This window comes from Pseudonaja textilis, chromosome 14 (assembly GCF_049901715.1).
Source record: "Pseudonaja textilis isolate UNSWEBS1 chromosome 14, rPseTex1.2, whole genome shotgun sequence".
In the NCBI taxonomy this organism is placed as follows: Eukaryota; Metazoa; Chordata; class Lepidosauria; order Squamata; family Elapidae; genus Pseudonaja; species Pseudonaja textilis.
This window is the reverse complement of record NC_142003.1, coordinates 1,902,622-1,916,617: the sequence shown is the minus strand read 5'-3', so window position 1 is coordinate 1,916,617 and position 13,996 is coordinate 1,902,622. Positions and strand designations below refer to the sequence as shown.

General features: G+C 51.5%; 1 protein-coding gene across 1 annotated transcript in view; it reads left to right on the top strand.

Moving 5' to 3' along the window:
• Positions 1–13,996, top strand: part of INTS1 (integrator complex subunit 1) — a 38,078-nt gene that overhangs the window by 7,860 nt on the left and 16,222 nt on the right. The window contains 19 exon segments of the mRNA XM_087912860.1: positions 359–479; positions 593–670; positions 1,570–1,727; positions 1,927–2,023; positions 2,189–2,280; positions 3,521–3,581; positions 4,618–4,815; positions 4,941–5,070; positions 5,804–5,983; positions 7,377–7,526; positions 8,747–8,771; positions 8,774–8,925; positions 9,013–9,117; positions 10,224–10,391; positions 10,620–10,731; positions 11,556–11,717; positions 12,021–12,167; positions 12,306–12,404; positions 13,105–13,229. Coding sequence (XP_087768986.1) covers positions 359–479; positions 593–670; positions 1,570–1,727; positions 1,927–2,023; positions 2,189–2,280; positions 3,521–3,581; positions 4,618–4,815; positions 4,941–5,070; positions 5,804–5,983; positions 7,377–7,526; positions 8,747–8,771; positions 8,774–8,925; positions 9,013–9,117; positions 10,224–10,391; positions 10,620–10,731; positions 11,556–11,717; positions 12,021–12,167; positions 12,306–12,404; positions 13,105–13,229 — 2,360 coding nt within the window.

Sequence of the window (13,996 nt, the reverse complement as noted above, 5' to 3'; positions counted from 1 at the left end):
GGTCGGAGACCCCCCCGGATGGGAGAGAGGATGGGTCAGCCAACACGCGCGTGCACAAGCTCCTTTCGCACAATCAGCGGCCACCCGGGCCGGCGGCTCGCGTCAATGGCATGAACGCGCACACGCTGGCCGGCTGCTTCCGCGGCGTGGCTGCGAATCCCTGGGGGGACCCCCGCTCTATATAGCATTCTCTGGGCAGTTTGCAGCGTCCGCGTGTTTGTCCCTGACAATCCGAGGCCCTCGTTTTACCGACCTCGGAAGGTTTGAATCAAAGTCGGGATCGAACTCTCGACAGCGGGCAGAGTCAGCCTGCAATTGCTGCCTTCTCACCACTCCCCTCCCCGGGGTTTCCTTCCAGATCTGGAAGGGCTGCGGGCTTTCCAGAACCAGATCGCCGCCATCCAGCGGGACGCTGTGTGGTGGTTGCACATGCTGGTGCCGTCCATCACCAAGCTGGCTCCGAAAGAATACATACACTGGTAAGGGAAGGGACCCGTTGGGGTGCATGTGCGTGTCAGGGACCCCCTGTTTTGCAAGGGGGCTCCCTGAGAACTTGATCCACGTTTGCCCCCTCCCTTCTCTCTTAAAACAGCCTGCACAAAGTCCTGTTCACAGAGCAACCTGAGACCTACTACAAATGGGATAATTGGCCCCCGGAGAGCGACCGCAAGTAAATCTGGAGCTGGATTTGAACCTAGAACCCTGCAGTGGTGGGGTTGGGAGTGGGGTGTGTCTGGCTGCGTCAAGGATTCGGGGTAGAATTCTCCTGCTTCTAGATCATTCCACACAGTGTAAGCCGGCTCAAGTTATGCTGCCCGCAGCTGCTGAAACTCAAGCCTTGTGACTCGGAAAACGTAACCAGCGGCTTTGCCCAGTACCCAAACCACCATTGGTGGTTTGTTGAGAGCATTGGAAGCCATGTTAGCGACCCCACTCCAGGGTCTGTTTCTGTTGCTTCCCTCTGGGAGGAGGTTTCAAAGAATCTACAGCAGGACTACTAGATTCTGGGCCAGCTTTGTTTTCTAGGCCTCCTGTCTTGTAAACTCGCAATATTATTATTTTTTTTCTGCCCTGTGTATGGATACATGTGAACTAGGCTGTGATGTTTCTCTCTTGTCATGTATGTGGGTGTATGCATGGTGGTTTATTTTTTTGAGAGCTGAATGCGATGAAATCTCATTTTAACGTGTACCGATTAATGCACATTTAAAGCGACGATTCCAGTCGAGTTCTATTATTCTGTTGGGAAGCGCGATGTGGTGTGGTGGCCAAGAGAGGGAGCTCTCCCAATCAGGAGACTGTGAGTTCGATCCTAGGCAGAGGCAGATATGTCTCTCTCTGGGCAGGGCGAGAATATTATCTGCTGAACAAAACTCCGCATTGGTGACAGGAAGGGCATCCGGCCAGTAAACAGTCAGTTCCTTTCAATTGCCCAGACTCCGCCCTGCAAGGGGTTACGGGGATCATTCAAAGGAGATGATGATTCTGTTGGGAAGTGGGTCTCTCCTCTGTTGTTCTGGGTGTCGACCCGCTAAGCATCCCCCCCCCCCACTTCTCTTTCCCGGGCAGCTTCTTCCTCCGCCTTTGCTCCGAAGTGCCAATCCTTGAGGACACCCTGATGCGCATCCTGGTCATCGGTCTGTCGCGGGACCTTCCCCTCGGCCCCGCCGACGCCATGGAGCTGGCCGACCACCTGGTGAAACGGGCAGCAGCCGTGCAGGCGGACGGTGAGCCATTCTTTGCCACCCCTGAAGCAGCAGCAACGGCTGATCCCGGCTTCTTCCAAGTTCCCTGGGACCGTTGGTTGGTGACCCCCCCCCCCCACGACCCCGGGATGCTGCAGCCCTCATGAATGTGCGCGGATCGCGAATTATTTGCCAGCCCTCTTCGTGGTATATATACCTGGCTCCCTTTTTTGGGTTCCAGATCTCGAAGTCTTGAGGGTGGAGCGGATTCAACTGATCGACGCCGTCTTGAACCTGTGCACTTACCACCATCCCGAGAACATCCAGCTGCCTCCGGGGTAATCGCGAAGAGATTCTTCCTTTTTGGGGGGGTTGTTTTGTTATTCTCTTTTTGGACGGCGAACACGGGACAATAAAGGCTATTTTGTGTTTTTCTTTTGCGCGTTGCGTTATGTCGTTAAAACGTAACAAGATCCTGCCGCGTATCCTTGGCTCTCCTGCAGGTACCACCCTCCAAATCTGGCTATTTCAACCCTCTACTGGAAGGCTTGGCCCCTGTTGCTCGTGGTGGCTGCATTCAATCCGGAAAACATCGGTGAGTCTTACAGCAGGAATCCTTTCCTGCAAAGGTGTGTGTGTGTGTGTGTGTGTGGCATGACTGCAGGTATCTGTTTTCCCCTCCTGAGTCTGCACAGATACAACATCTGCGCGCGCACACACACACACACACTTGCATACAAAGCAGGAGGTGGGACAATTTTTTTTTCAACTTTGAACTTAATGAATTTTGCACCGTATTATTGCCGTTCTTAGCTTCTGCGTAACGTTCTTGCTATGGGTAGCATGGGTGGCCCTGGACTTAGGACCACAACAGGGCCCCGGATTTCTTCTGCTCAGTGTGGACATTTGTTAAGCGAGTCTCGTCCCCAGTTTACAACCTTCCTTGCCACAGTTTGTTAAGTGAACCACTGCAGCTGATACATTAGTAACCTGGTTATTACGTGAACCTGGTTTCCTCGTTGATTTTCCTTGTGAGGACGTCACCGAAGGGGATCGCGTGACACCCGTATTCAAAGTTTTTGCAGCGTGAATCCAGCTCCAGAAAAATAAACCCAGGTGGCTGATGCGTCATTTAATGTCTTTATAAACATAGATTTCACAAACCAGTTGTAGATTTCTCCAACATGGAGCAAACTCAGATAGAAACATTTTGCAAGTAACTTCAGTAGCAACTCAGGAGCTCAGAAAACAGACGTCAGTTTCACTTTAGTTCAGCAGTCAAGCATTACACACAGCAGAGGAGAGAAGCCGTTTCATTTTCAATAGACAGACTCAGAGCTTTGCCGAGCTTAATATATAGAGCCACGCCTAGGCTACTTCTAGTTTCAGTTTCCAAACAGTCTTCATTGGCTGACTTAGTTGCTATGCTTATTCGTTGGCCGACCTTGTTACCAAGCTCTGTTCCAGTTCATGAATATACTCCGACAAACCGTCATAAAAATGAGTCAGTTGCCAGCATCTGGATTTTCATCTCAGGGATCCTGGGACCTTTGCTGCAAAGGTCGTAACTGTGAGAAACAGCCGTAAGTCGCTTTCTCCCCAGTGTCGTCGTAACTTGGAATGGACACTAAATGAACTGTTGTAAGTCAAGGACTACCTGCATTCTACTGGTATAAGACTTTTTCGTCTTACAAAGGGCCCTTTTCAAAATTGTTTTTCCTTTAAAACGGTCCTAATGATCCGTCAGTGATTTTGCGGAGGTTTTGTTTGAGGAGTGGCCGGCACTCTGGTTGCTGCGTGCAACGTTTCTGATTTTTCCCTGGTTTGATTGGCAGGTCTCACGGCTTGGGAGGACTATCCCACACTGAAGATGCTAATGGAGATGGTGATGACCAAGTAGGTTCCAACTTGGGAGAGTCCGCCCTAAATTTCTCTCTCTTTCCCGTCTTAAATTGTTTTTAGAGTTTCCGGCAGAAACTCAGACCCAGAAAGCACGCACAGATGACGGATTCAGCAGGATTCGTTAACTTCTTTATATACATAATAACATTTGAAGTGAAGTTTACAATATCAAGGGTATATATTCTGTCAACGCGGTAAAGGGTTACAAGTAAAAACCCAAGCAGCAGCTTCGGAGCTGAGAGCATAGAGCTAAGCCACGCCCAGGTTCCTTCCAGTCTCAGCCCCCAATTCGGCTCCCATTGCCTGACCTTGTTACCCATGTCTCTGCCAGTTCATGAATATCTTTTTCTTTATATATAAAAGCAAAATACCACTCATGGGTCGTCACAAAATCTCTCGAACCGTAAAGCCTACGAACTTGAAATTTGCCACGTATGTTCCTCTTGGCTTCTAGGTGCTCGCTAAGAAAGGATTTTTTGAAATGACCCTCAGAGCATTAGTGTTTCGTATATTATTATTATTATTATTATTATTATTATTATTATTATTATTATTATTATTATTATTATTATTATTATTAATACCCTCCGATGCTAAGGAGTCCCACCTGAAAAGAAATCTGTTCCAAATAGAGGAGAGGAGTTTCCATTTCCGGTGCTGCACCAAGCAGCTTTAGTCCAGAACGCTTGAGCTAAGCCACGCCCAGGCTCCTTGCTGTCTTCTTGTTCACACAGCAAATCCTCTTTCAGTTTCCAAACAGCCCTCAACTCTCTCACACACTGAGAGGACACTAGCCAGATGAATACTGACGGATGCTGGTAGGCAGAGGCACAATTTTTCCCTTATTTTCCTCCCCACCTGCTAAGCCCAACCACGTAGTTTCATAGTGGGTATCGAGCTAGTTCTGAAATAAATGAAAAGGCGGGAGGTTATTCCGAGCTTTTTTTTTTTTTTCCTCCGGGCGTAACGTCTCCAGTTCTTAAAACGGCCTCGGCCTCCCCTTCCTTCCTTCCTTCTTTCCTTCTGCCAGCAACTACTCCTACCCTCCCTGCACTTTGACTGACGAAGAGACCCGTACGGAAATGATCAGCCGCGAACTGCAGATCTCCCAGCGGGAGAAGCAGGAGATCCTGGCCTTCGAGGGCCACCTGGCCGCGGCCTCCACCAAGCAGACCATCACGGAGAGCAGCAGCCTCCTCCTGTCCCAGCTGACCAGCCTGGATCCCCAGTAAGAAGCCCCGGTGATTCTTCCGAGGGGGAGACTCACCCACCGCTGGAGGCCCCGAAAGCTGGGGCAAGAGTCTGTCCCGTCGTCCTCCTCCTCCGTCTTCACCGCTTTTGTTCCTTTCGCAGGGGACCTCCTCGCAGGCCGCCTCAGCCTGTCCTGGACCAGGTGAAAAGCCTCAATCAGTCCCTGCGCCTGGGGCACCTCTTGTGTCGTAGCCGGCACCCCGACTTCCTGCTCAACATCATCCAGAGGCAGGTGAGTAGCAATAGCCGTAGCCCGCAGACTTATATATCGCTTCACGGTGCTTCACAGCCCTCTCTGGGCGGTTTTACAGAGTCAGCCTCTTGCCTCCTCCCCCCCAACAATCTGGGTCCTCATTTTACCCATCTTGGAAAGGACGGGAGGCTGAATCAAGCTTGACCTGGTCAGGATCGAACTCCAAGCAGTAGGCAGAGTCCACCTGCAATAGCCACAGCCCTTAAGACTTATATACCGCTTTACAGTGCTTTCACAGCCCGCCCTCAGCGGTTTATACAGTCACCCTATTGCCCCCACCACCATCTGGGTCTTCCTTTTACCCACCTCGGAAGGATGGAAGGCTAAGTCGACCTTGAGCCAAAGAACCAAGTTGTGGAGTTACTTCTGAGTAGTTTCTTGCTTGCCCTTCGCCTGCAGACGGAATCTTGCCGGACTGAAGCAGTTCTCCGCAATAATTATAGATCTTATTCTGCAAACGGCTAAGGAGAGTCCGGCCTTGCTCTCTTCCTGCCCACCAGACATTCCAAACTCTGCTGATGGTTTTGGGGCCTCTGGGAAAGAGCCCCTCCTTTCTGCAAACTGCACCCCCCCCCCTCAAATTGCAACCTCCCCTACCCCACTCCCGGGGCATCCTTTGAATTCGCCGCGCCCTCCCTCGTTTTCCAAACTGTGACCTGCGTTCTGCTTCTTTCCTGCTCGACGCGATTCTTGCTTCTTCCTCGTTGGTTAGGCTTCTTCGCAGTCCATGCCGTGGCTGGCAGACCTCGTCCAGTCCAGCGAGGGCTCGCTGGACGTCCTCCCAGTCCAGTGCCTTTGCGAGTTCCTCCTGCACGACGCGGCGGATGAGTCGGCCTCTGGAGAGGAGGAAGAGGAAGGAGAAAGCAAAGAGCAGCGGGCCAAGAAGCGGCAGGTAGGCGGTTCTTCGGGTTTCCCCATTCCTTGAAAAGCACAACGGCCGGCTTAGGAAGCGGGTGGACGGAGTATTCGTCGCCCGCCAAGAATTTCATCCCGGCCCAAACGCGGCAGGTAGGTCTGGATCGGCGACCCTTTGGTTAGTGACTGGAATTACAACGGCACTCACCAAGCGACTTACGGCCGTCTTTCCCATTTAACAACCGTCACAGCATCCCCAGGGGTCAGGTGATCAAAATTCAGAGGGCTTGGCCACTGACTCGTATTTACAACGGTGGTAGCGTTCCCCCGAGTCATGAGATTCCCCTTTGGCAACTTTCCGACATGCCAAATCGAGGGAGAAGCCAGATTCACTTCACTACCATGTCACTGAATGCAGGGATTCACTTCACTGCGGCAAGAAAGGTCGTAAAATGGGGTGGAACACAACACCTGTTGTAAGTCGAGGATTACCTGTGTGTTGAAGAACAGGAGTTTCATCCTTCCTACAAGGACAGCACTTAGCAGTAGCACTTCTGCCGCTTCACAGGGCTTTTCCAGCCCTCTCTAAGCAGTTTACAGAGTCATTCTCTTGTCCCCAACAATCTGGCTCCTCATTTTACCCACCTTGGAAGGAGGGAAGGTTGAGTGAACCTTGAGCTGGTCAGGATCGAACTGCTGGCAGTCAAGCAGAATTAGCCTGCAATACTGCACGCGAACCACTGTGCCACCACAACTGGTAGGTAGGTAGATAGATAGATGATAGATAGATCATAGTGTTTATATACCACTTCCTAGTGCTTCACACAGCCCTCCCTAAGTGGTTTACAGCCTATTGACCCCCAACAATCGGAGTCCTCACTTTACCAACCTCAGAAGGACAGAAAGCTGAGTCAAACCTTGAGCCGGTAAGGATCGAACTGCTGGCAGTGGGCAGAGTCAGCCTGCATTGCTGCATTCTCACCACCATGCCATCATGGATGGGATGGGATGGGATGGGATGGGATGGGAAGGAAAGGGAAGGAAGGGAAGGGAAGGGAAGGGAAGGGAAGGAAGGAAGGAAGGAAGGAAGGAAGGAAGGAAGGAAGGAAGGAAGGAAGGAAGGAAGGAAGGAAGGAAATAACAATAGCCCTTAATCCACCGCTTCCCAGGGCTTTTCCGGCCCTCTCTTAAGCTGTTTACAGAGTCAGCCTCTCGCCCCCAACAATCTGGGTCCTCGTTTTAACGACCTTGGAAGGGTGGAAGGCTGAGTCAGCCTGGAGCCTGGTGAGGATCGAACGCCTGGCCGTGGGCCGAGTCAGCCTCCGTTCTAACCACTGCGCCACCCCGCCAAGGCTGCCCTCCCTGAAAGGGCAGGCTGCACTTTTGCGGGGAGGCGGGAAGCGCCTAACGCTTGTGCTGCTCCTCCGCAGAGGCAGCAGAAGCAGAGGCAGCTGCTCGGCCGCCTGCAAGACATGCTCCTCGGACCCACCGCCGACGAGCAGACCACGTGCGAGGTGCTGGACTACTTCCTGAGGCGCCTCAGCTCATCCCAGGTGGCCTCGCGGGTGCTGGCCATGAAGGTAAGGAGCACCAGACCCCACCAGTCCGTGCCCAGCTTAGAGCAGGGAAGAAGGAGGCCGTTCCAAGTCTTGCCAGGTGGGACAGGGATCAAATATTGACGTGCCGCCTCGTGTTTGGTGCACCTTCAGTCCTTTTGCCAGGGGGCCATCAAGGTTTTGTTCAGGGGTGTGTGTGTGTGTGTGTGTGTGATGAGTTTTGGGGGCTTCCGGCCTGGAGTTTCTGCTCCCTGCTTGCAACTCTTGGAGTGCTGAAGCTTGAAAACATCCGTATTCGTCTCGTAAGCCCCAGAGTGCTAGATTTGAGAGAGGGCATCTGTGCCAGAAGTCAGTCAGTCAGTCAGTCAATCTCTCTCCCTCTCTCCCCCCGCTTCTCCTCCTCCTCCTTCTTTTCCTTCTCCTCCTCCTCCTCCTTTTCCTTCTTTTCCTTCTCCTCTTCCTCCTCCTCCTTTTCTTCCTCCTCCTCCTCCTTTTCCTTCTTCTCCTCCTCCTCCTCCTCCTTTTCCTTCTCCTCCTCCTCCTCCTCCTCCTTCTTTTCCTTCTCCTCCTCCTCCTCCTTTTCCTTCTTTTCCTTCTCCTCTTCCTCCTCCTCCTTTTCTTCCTCCTCCTCCTCCTTTTCCTTCTTCTCCTCCTCCCCTCCTTCTTTTCCTTCTCCTCCTCCTCCTCCTCCTCCTCCTCCTCCTCCTCCTCCTCCTCCTCCTCCTCCTCCCTCCTCCTCCTTTTCCTCCTCCTCCTCCTCCTCCTCCTCCTCCTCCTTTTCCTTCTCCTCCTCCTCTTCCTCCTCCTCCTTCTCCTTTTCCTCCTCCTTTTCCTCCTCCTCCTCTTCCTCCTCCTCCTCCTCCTCCTCTTTTTCCTCCTCCTCCTCCCCCACCCAGAATAAGCAAAACACTGCTACTTATTCTGGTGTTTAGACTTTTATCTGTAGCCAAAAAAGCCTGATGCTTTTTTTCCCCGTCATTTATTTTCTTGTTGTTTCTAGTTGCCCGTTTCCCCCGCAGCCTTTTTCCTTTCTTTTCAACTCCCTTTTTTCCCCCCTCTCCGCTCGCTTGTCTTTTATACGTACATATTTGCAATGCGATAACTTTTTGTAAGAGGGGAAAAGAATTCCCCCGTGGGGGCTGCCAGCCACCCAGTCGGTCAGAAGCGGGCTTTTTGAACGCCTGGCTCAGGCTGGATGCGAGGCCCCCCCCCCACCCCCCGTGTCCTCCTCCCTCCCCCTGCAGGGCCTGTCCTTGGTGCTTTCTGAGGGGCCCTCCCCGAGAAGGAGGAGAAGGAGCACCCGATGGAAGAAGACCCCTGGGACTTCAAGCTGCTTCAAAGCTACCAGTGGCTTCTGCGAGACCTGCCCAAGCTGCCCTTGTTCGACAGCGTCCGGACCACCACGGCGGTGGCTCTGCAGCAGGTGAACGGCGTGGCGCGGCCCTGGAAGGCTCTCCCGACCCAGGACCCAGGCGGCGTAACGTTGCGTTCCCTTTGCTTCCCGTTCCAGGCCGTCCACATGGAGACAGACCCCCAGACCATCAGTGCTTACTTGGTGTACCTTTCTCAGCATGCCCCCGTGGAGGAACAAGGCCAGCATAACAACTTGGCTTTGGTGAGAGAAATCTACCGGCTGGGCGCGGGAGGAGAAGGCGAAGGTCCACGAGACCCCTCCTCGTTTAGCAACCAAAGCAAAGTCTGCCTCCCTGCAGGTCGCAAAGCATTCCTCTCGGGGCTCCAAAATTGGTTGATTCTTAAAATCCACACACACACACACCCCTCTTTATTCATTTTAATCAATAACTCAAGGTGGCAGACACACTTAATCCTCCTTCCTCCTCCTGTTTTCCCCAAAGCAACAACCCTGTGAGGTGGGTCGGGCTGAGAGAGAGGGATTTGCCCAAAATCGGCCAGCTGGTTTTCATGCCTTAAGACAGGACTAGAACTCACAGTCTCCTCATGATTGGCCCAAAGTCACCCAGTCGGTTTTCGTTCCTAAGGCAGGACTAGAATTCACCTTCTCCTCATGATTGGCCCAAAGTCACCTCGCTGGTTTTCATGCCTAAGGCAGAACTAGAACTCACCGTCTCCTAGTGATTGGCCCGAAGTCACCCAGTCAGTTTTCATGCCTTAAGACAGGACTAGAACTCACCGTCTCCTAGTGATTGGCCCAAAGTCACTCAGTCGGTTTTCATGCCTTAAGACAGGACTAGAACTCACCATCTCCTGGTTATTAACCCAAAGTCACCTAGCTGGCTTTTATGTGTAAGACGGGACTAGAATTCACCTTCTCCTGGTTATTAACCCAAAGTCACCTAGCTGGCTTTTATGTGTAAGACGGGACTAGAATTCACCTTCTCCTGGTTATTGACCCAAAGTCACCCAGCCGGTTTTCATGCCCAAGTCGGGACTAGAACTCACCATCTCCTGGTTTCCAGTCTGGTGCCTTATCTGCCAGATCAAACTCTTCATCTACCCCTTCTCTTTCTCTTCTCAATTTACCTTCACTCCCTTTCTAAATTGGTGCCACCAGCGGTAGAGAGCGGGAGGTCTCCCCCAGAAAAGATCCAGGATGGGTGGGCTGTCCATGCCTCCCGAGATGACGTTGGGCTCAGACCCGCCGGAGGGAAAACCGGCGTTCCGCTGGTCTTTGGTTGGCCTCAAGAGTTCGAGGCCTTCGTTGCGCAGCTGCTGTATGTTTCTTCCTCCTCTTCTCTGCAGGACGTGGCCCGTCTGATAGTGGAGCGTTCCACCATCATGTCTCACCTCTTCTCGAAGCTCTCCTACTGCTTGGAGTCCGACTCCGTGTTGGTGGCTCTGCTCTCCATCTTCTCGCGCTACATCAAGCGCATGCGCCAGACCAAAGAAGGCGACGAGGTTTACAACTGGGTGAGTGTCCCTCTCTCCTCTCCCCGCCGTTGGTCCTATTTTTCCTTTCACCTTCTAGGGCAGGGTTTCTCTACCTCTGCAACTTGAAGAAGGGTGGACTTCAACTCTCAGAATTCCCCGGCTACTTCAGGAACTCTGGGAGTTGAAGTCCATACCGTCTTAGTTGAATGGAGAATTCTGGGAGTTGGAGTCCACCCTTCTTAAAGTTGCTGTCCGTTTCTGTTCTAGTCGGAGTCCCAAGATCAAGTCTTCCTTCGCTGGAGTGGAGGAGAAACCGCCACGATGCACATCCTGGTGGTCCACGCCATGGTGATTCTGCTGACCCTCGGACCCCCTCAAGGTGAAGGAAGGCTTGCTGTGCAAGCGACCCACAGGGTGGGAGTTTCTATAGCCCACAGGTGCTGGTTGTAGAGGTAGTCCTCAGCTTAACGGCCACAATTGAGCCCAGGGTTGATGTTCCTGTGTGAGATATTTGTTCAGTGAGTTTTCTCCCCTTTTTATGACTTTTCTTGCCATGGTTGTTAAGTGAAGATGCGCTGGCTGGGAAATTCTTGGAGTTGAAGTCCACAAGTCTTCAATTCTGGGAATTGGAAGTCCTCAAATCTTCAGTCCTGGGAGTTGAAGTCCACAAGTCTTTAATTCTGGGAGTTGAAGTCCTCAAATCTTCAGTCCTGGGAGTTGAAGTCCACAAGTCTTCAATTCTGGGAATTGGAAGTCCTCAAATCTTCAGTCCTGGGAGTTGAAGTCCACAAGTCTTTAATTCTGGGAGTTGAAGTCCTCAAATCTTCAGTCCTGGGAGTTGAAGTCCACAAGTCTTCAATTCTGGGAGTTGAAGTCCTCAAATCTTCAGTCCTGGGAGTTGAAGTCCACAAGTCTTCAATTCTGGGAGTTGAAGTCCTCAAATCTTCAGTCCTGGGAGTTGAAGTCCACAAGTCTTCAATTCTGGGAGTTGAAGTCCACAAGTCTTCAATTCTGGGAGTTGAAGTCCTCAAGTCTTCAATTCTGGGAGTTGAAGTCCACAAATCTTTAATTCTGAGAGTTGAAGTCCACAAGTCTTCAATCCTGGGAGTTGAAGTCCTCAAATCTTCAATCCTGGGAGTTGAAGTCCACAAGTCTTCCAGTTGCCAAGGTTAGACATCCCTTCTCTCCATGTTGCTTTTAAAGCAGACGACAGCGACTTCTACACCCTGCTGGACATTTGGTTCCCCGAGAAGAAGTCTCTCCCCACAGCTTTCCTGGTGGACACCTCCGAAGAGGCCCTGCTCCTCCCGGATTGGCTGAAGCTGCGCATGATTCGTTCGGAGGTGCCTCGCTTGGTGGATGCAGGTAAGAATAGAGTAAGGATAAGAACAGAATCACAGTTTTATCGTCACTATGAACGTCCCCCTAATCGGAATGCCTCAGAACGAAATTTCGTCGCACGCAGCTCTCGAAGGGTCACCACCTCCCATGGGCACCACGCAGCATAACCGGAAAAAATAAACAAATGCAGAATTATGCATCTAAACGGTCTGCCTGGCATGACGGTTGAAGAAACAGCGGCAGGATGGCTTCGTAAATACGGATATGGAAAGAAAATCTCCTCCTGGAGGGTGTGTTGAATTTGGGGGGGGTGTTTTTTTATTCCAGCGTTGCAAGACCTCGAACCCCAACAACTGCTGCTGTTCGTCCAGTCCTTTGGCATCCCGGTGTCCAGCATGAGCAAACTTCTGCAGTATCTGGACCAAGCTGTGTCTCACGACCCTCAGACACTGGAGCAGAACATCATGGACAAGAGTAAGAGTAACCCCGGGTTGGGTTTTCCCTTCCTTCGCCCGCCCGCCCTGCGAGACTCTTGCGGGCATTCTTCTGGGATTCGGCCCAAGCTCTATAGGACACACCTCCGATGGAGCTTTCTTCTCTCCCCCCTTACAGACTACATGGCCCATCTCGTGGAAGTGCAGCATGAAAGAGGAGCCACCGGCGGGCAGACCTTCCACTCCCTCCTCACCGCCTCCCTTCCATCTCACCAAGGTTCGGTATTTGGCTTCTGAGAGCCATTTGGGTCTTATCTCATCAGCATTAAGGCACCTAATTCAAAGGAGGCACGAAAACAAGATACCGGGTCCGTTAACCAACTAGCCAGGAGATCGGGGGGAGGGTGGCGGTGTTCCTTGGTTCATGCAATGCCCCAAATTTGGGAGCAAAGGCATTTTTAAATCTTTATGGAAAGCTAAACAGGGTTGGGACTGTTCATGAACTGAAGAAGCTCCTTGGATGAGAAGGGAAACATCTTCAAAGAAAAAGAAAAGTCCAGTTGTCTCTTGAAAAAGCACCTTTGGGACAACGATGACCTGGATGGTTGAGAATCTGCATAAACATTGCTCTGGGGGGAACTCTGTGTGTGTGTGAGAGAGAGGGAGAGAAAGAGAGAGACAGAGAGAGAGAGAGAGGCAGATACAGAGAGAGAAAGAGGGAGAGAAAGAGAGAGAGAGAGAGAGAGAGGCAGATACAGAGAGAGAAAGAGGGAGAGAAAGAGAGAGAGAGGGAGAGAGAGAGAGAGAGGCAGATACAGAGAGAGAAAGAGGGAGAGAAAGAGAGAGACAGAGAGAGAAAGAGAGAGAGAGAGAAAGAGGGAGAGAAAGAGAGAGACAGATAGAGAGGAGAGGGGCTCTAGATCCCCAGGGCCTTGAATACATCCCACTGACAAGGTTTCCTCTACCTCGCTGTTCAGAGAGCGACGATGCCCCACGCATCAAATCCAGCCTTGAGGTCCCCCAAGGGCAAGGAAGGAGCCGAGCCTTAGCCCAGTTCCCGATCGTCGATCCCGAAGCTGACCTGGCGGGTATCCTTCTCCAGGTAACGGGCGGGTCAACTCATCAAACGTTCCTAGGCTTCTTTTAGTAGTTGCCATAAAAATAAAAGGGTGGGGTGGGGGGAGGAAAGAAATCTGGAAGGGCAGTGCAGCAGTTTGAAATTGCAAATACATTCCAACTCTTTATCTTTAAAAGAGTGTAACTAAACTACCAGAGATTTTGCCTGAGAATATATTTAATTGGAGAATGTGATTGATGACACCGCGAAGGTGCTCAGTTGGAGAATCTGGTTTAGGAGACACCTGGGGGGGGGAGGGGGAAACAGGGTCACAGGGGACTGTAAATGACGTGGGTCAGAGTTGGCTTCATACAGGGCAGGGCCAGGATGTCGCCTCTAACAAATCCTTGGAAGTTTTTTTTTTTTTTTATGGGGGAGGAAAGGGCCCTGATCCCCTTTCATTAGCTGGGAAAACAGGATTTAAAAAGGGCGATTGCGCACAGCACCTTGCTGGAAGTAAAGTGCGCATTATCTTGGTTTGTCAAGTCTTATCTGGGTTCTGTCGTCCTCCCAAGTGTGTTGTGTGTTTCGTTATCTTTTGAAGTGTGCCATTCCTTATCCTGCCCTGTCTCGTTCATTGCTGCAGTTGTGGTTTGCGTTGGCTTTTATTTATAATCTATACGTACTTTGGGTTTGGATGGAATTTCTTCCCTTTAAAAACTGTTCTGGGGAGAGTTTTTTTCTCTCCAGCCGATGATAACTGGACATTGGGGGCCAAGTTGGAGGAATTCAAGGGACTTGACCTACTTTTG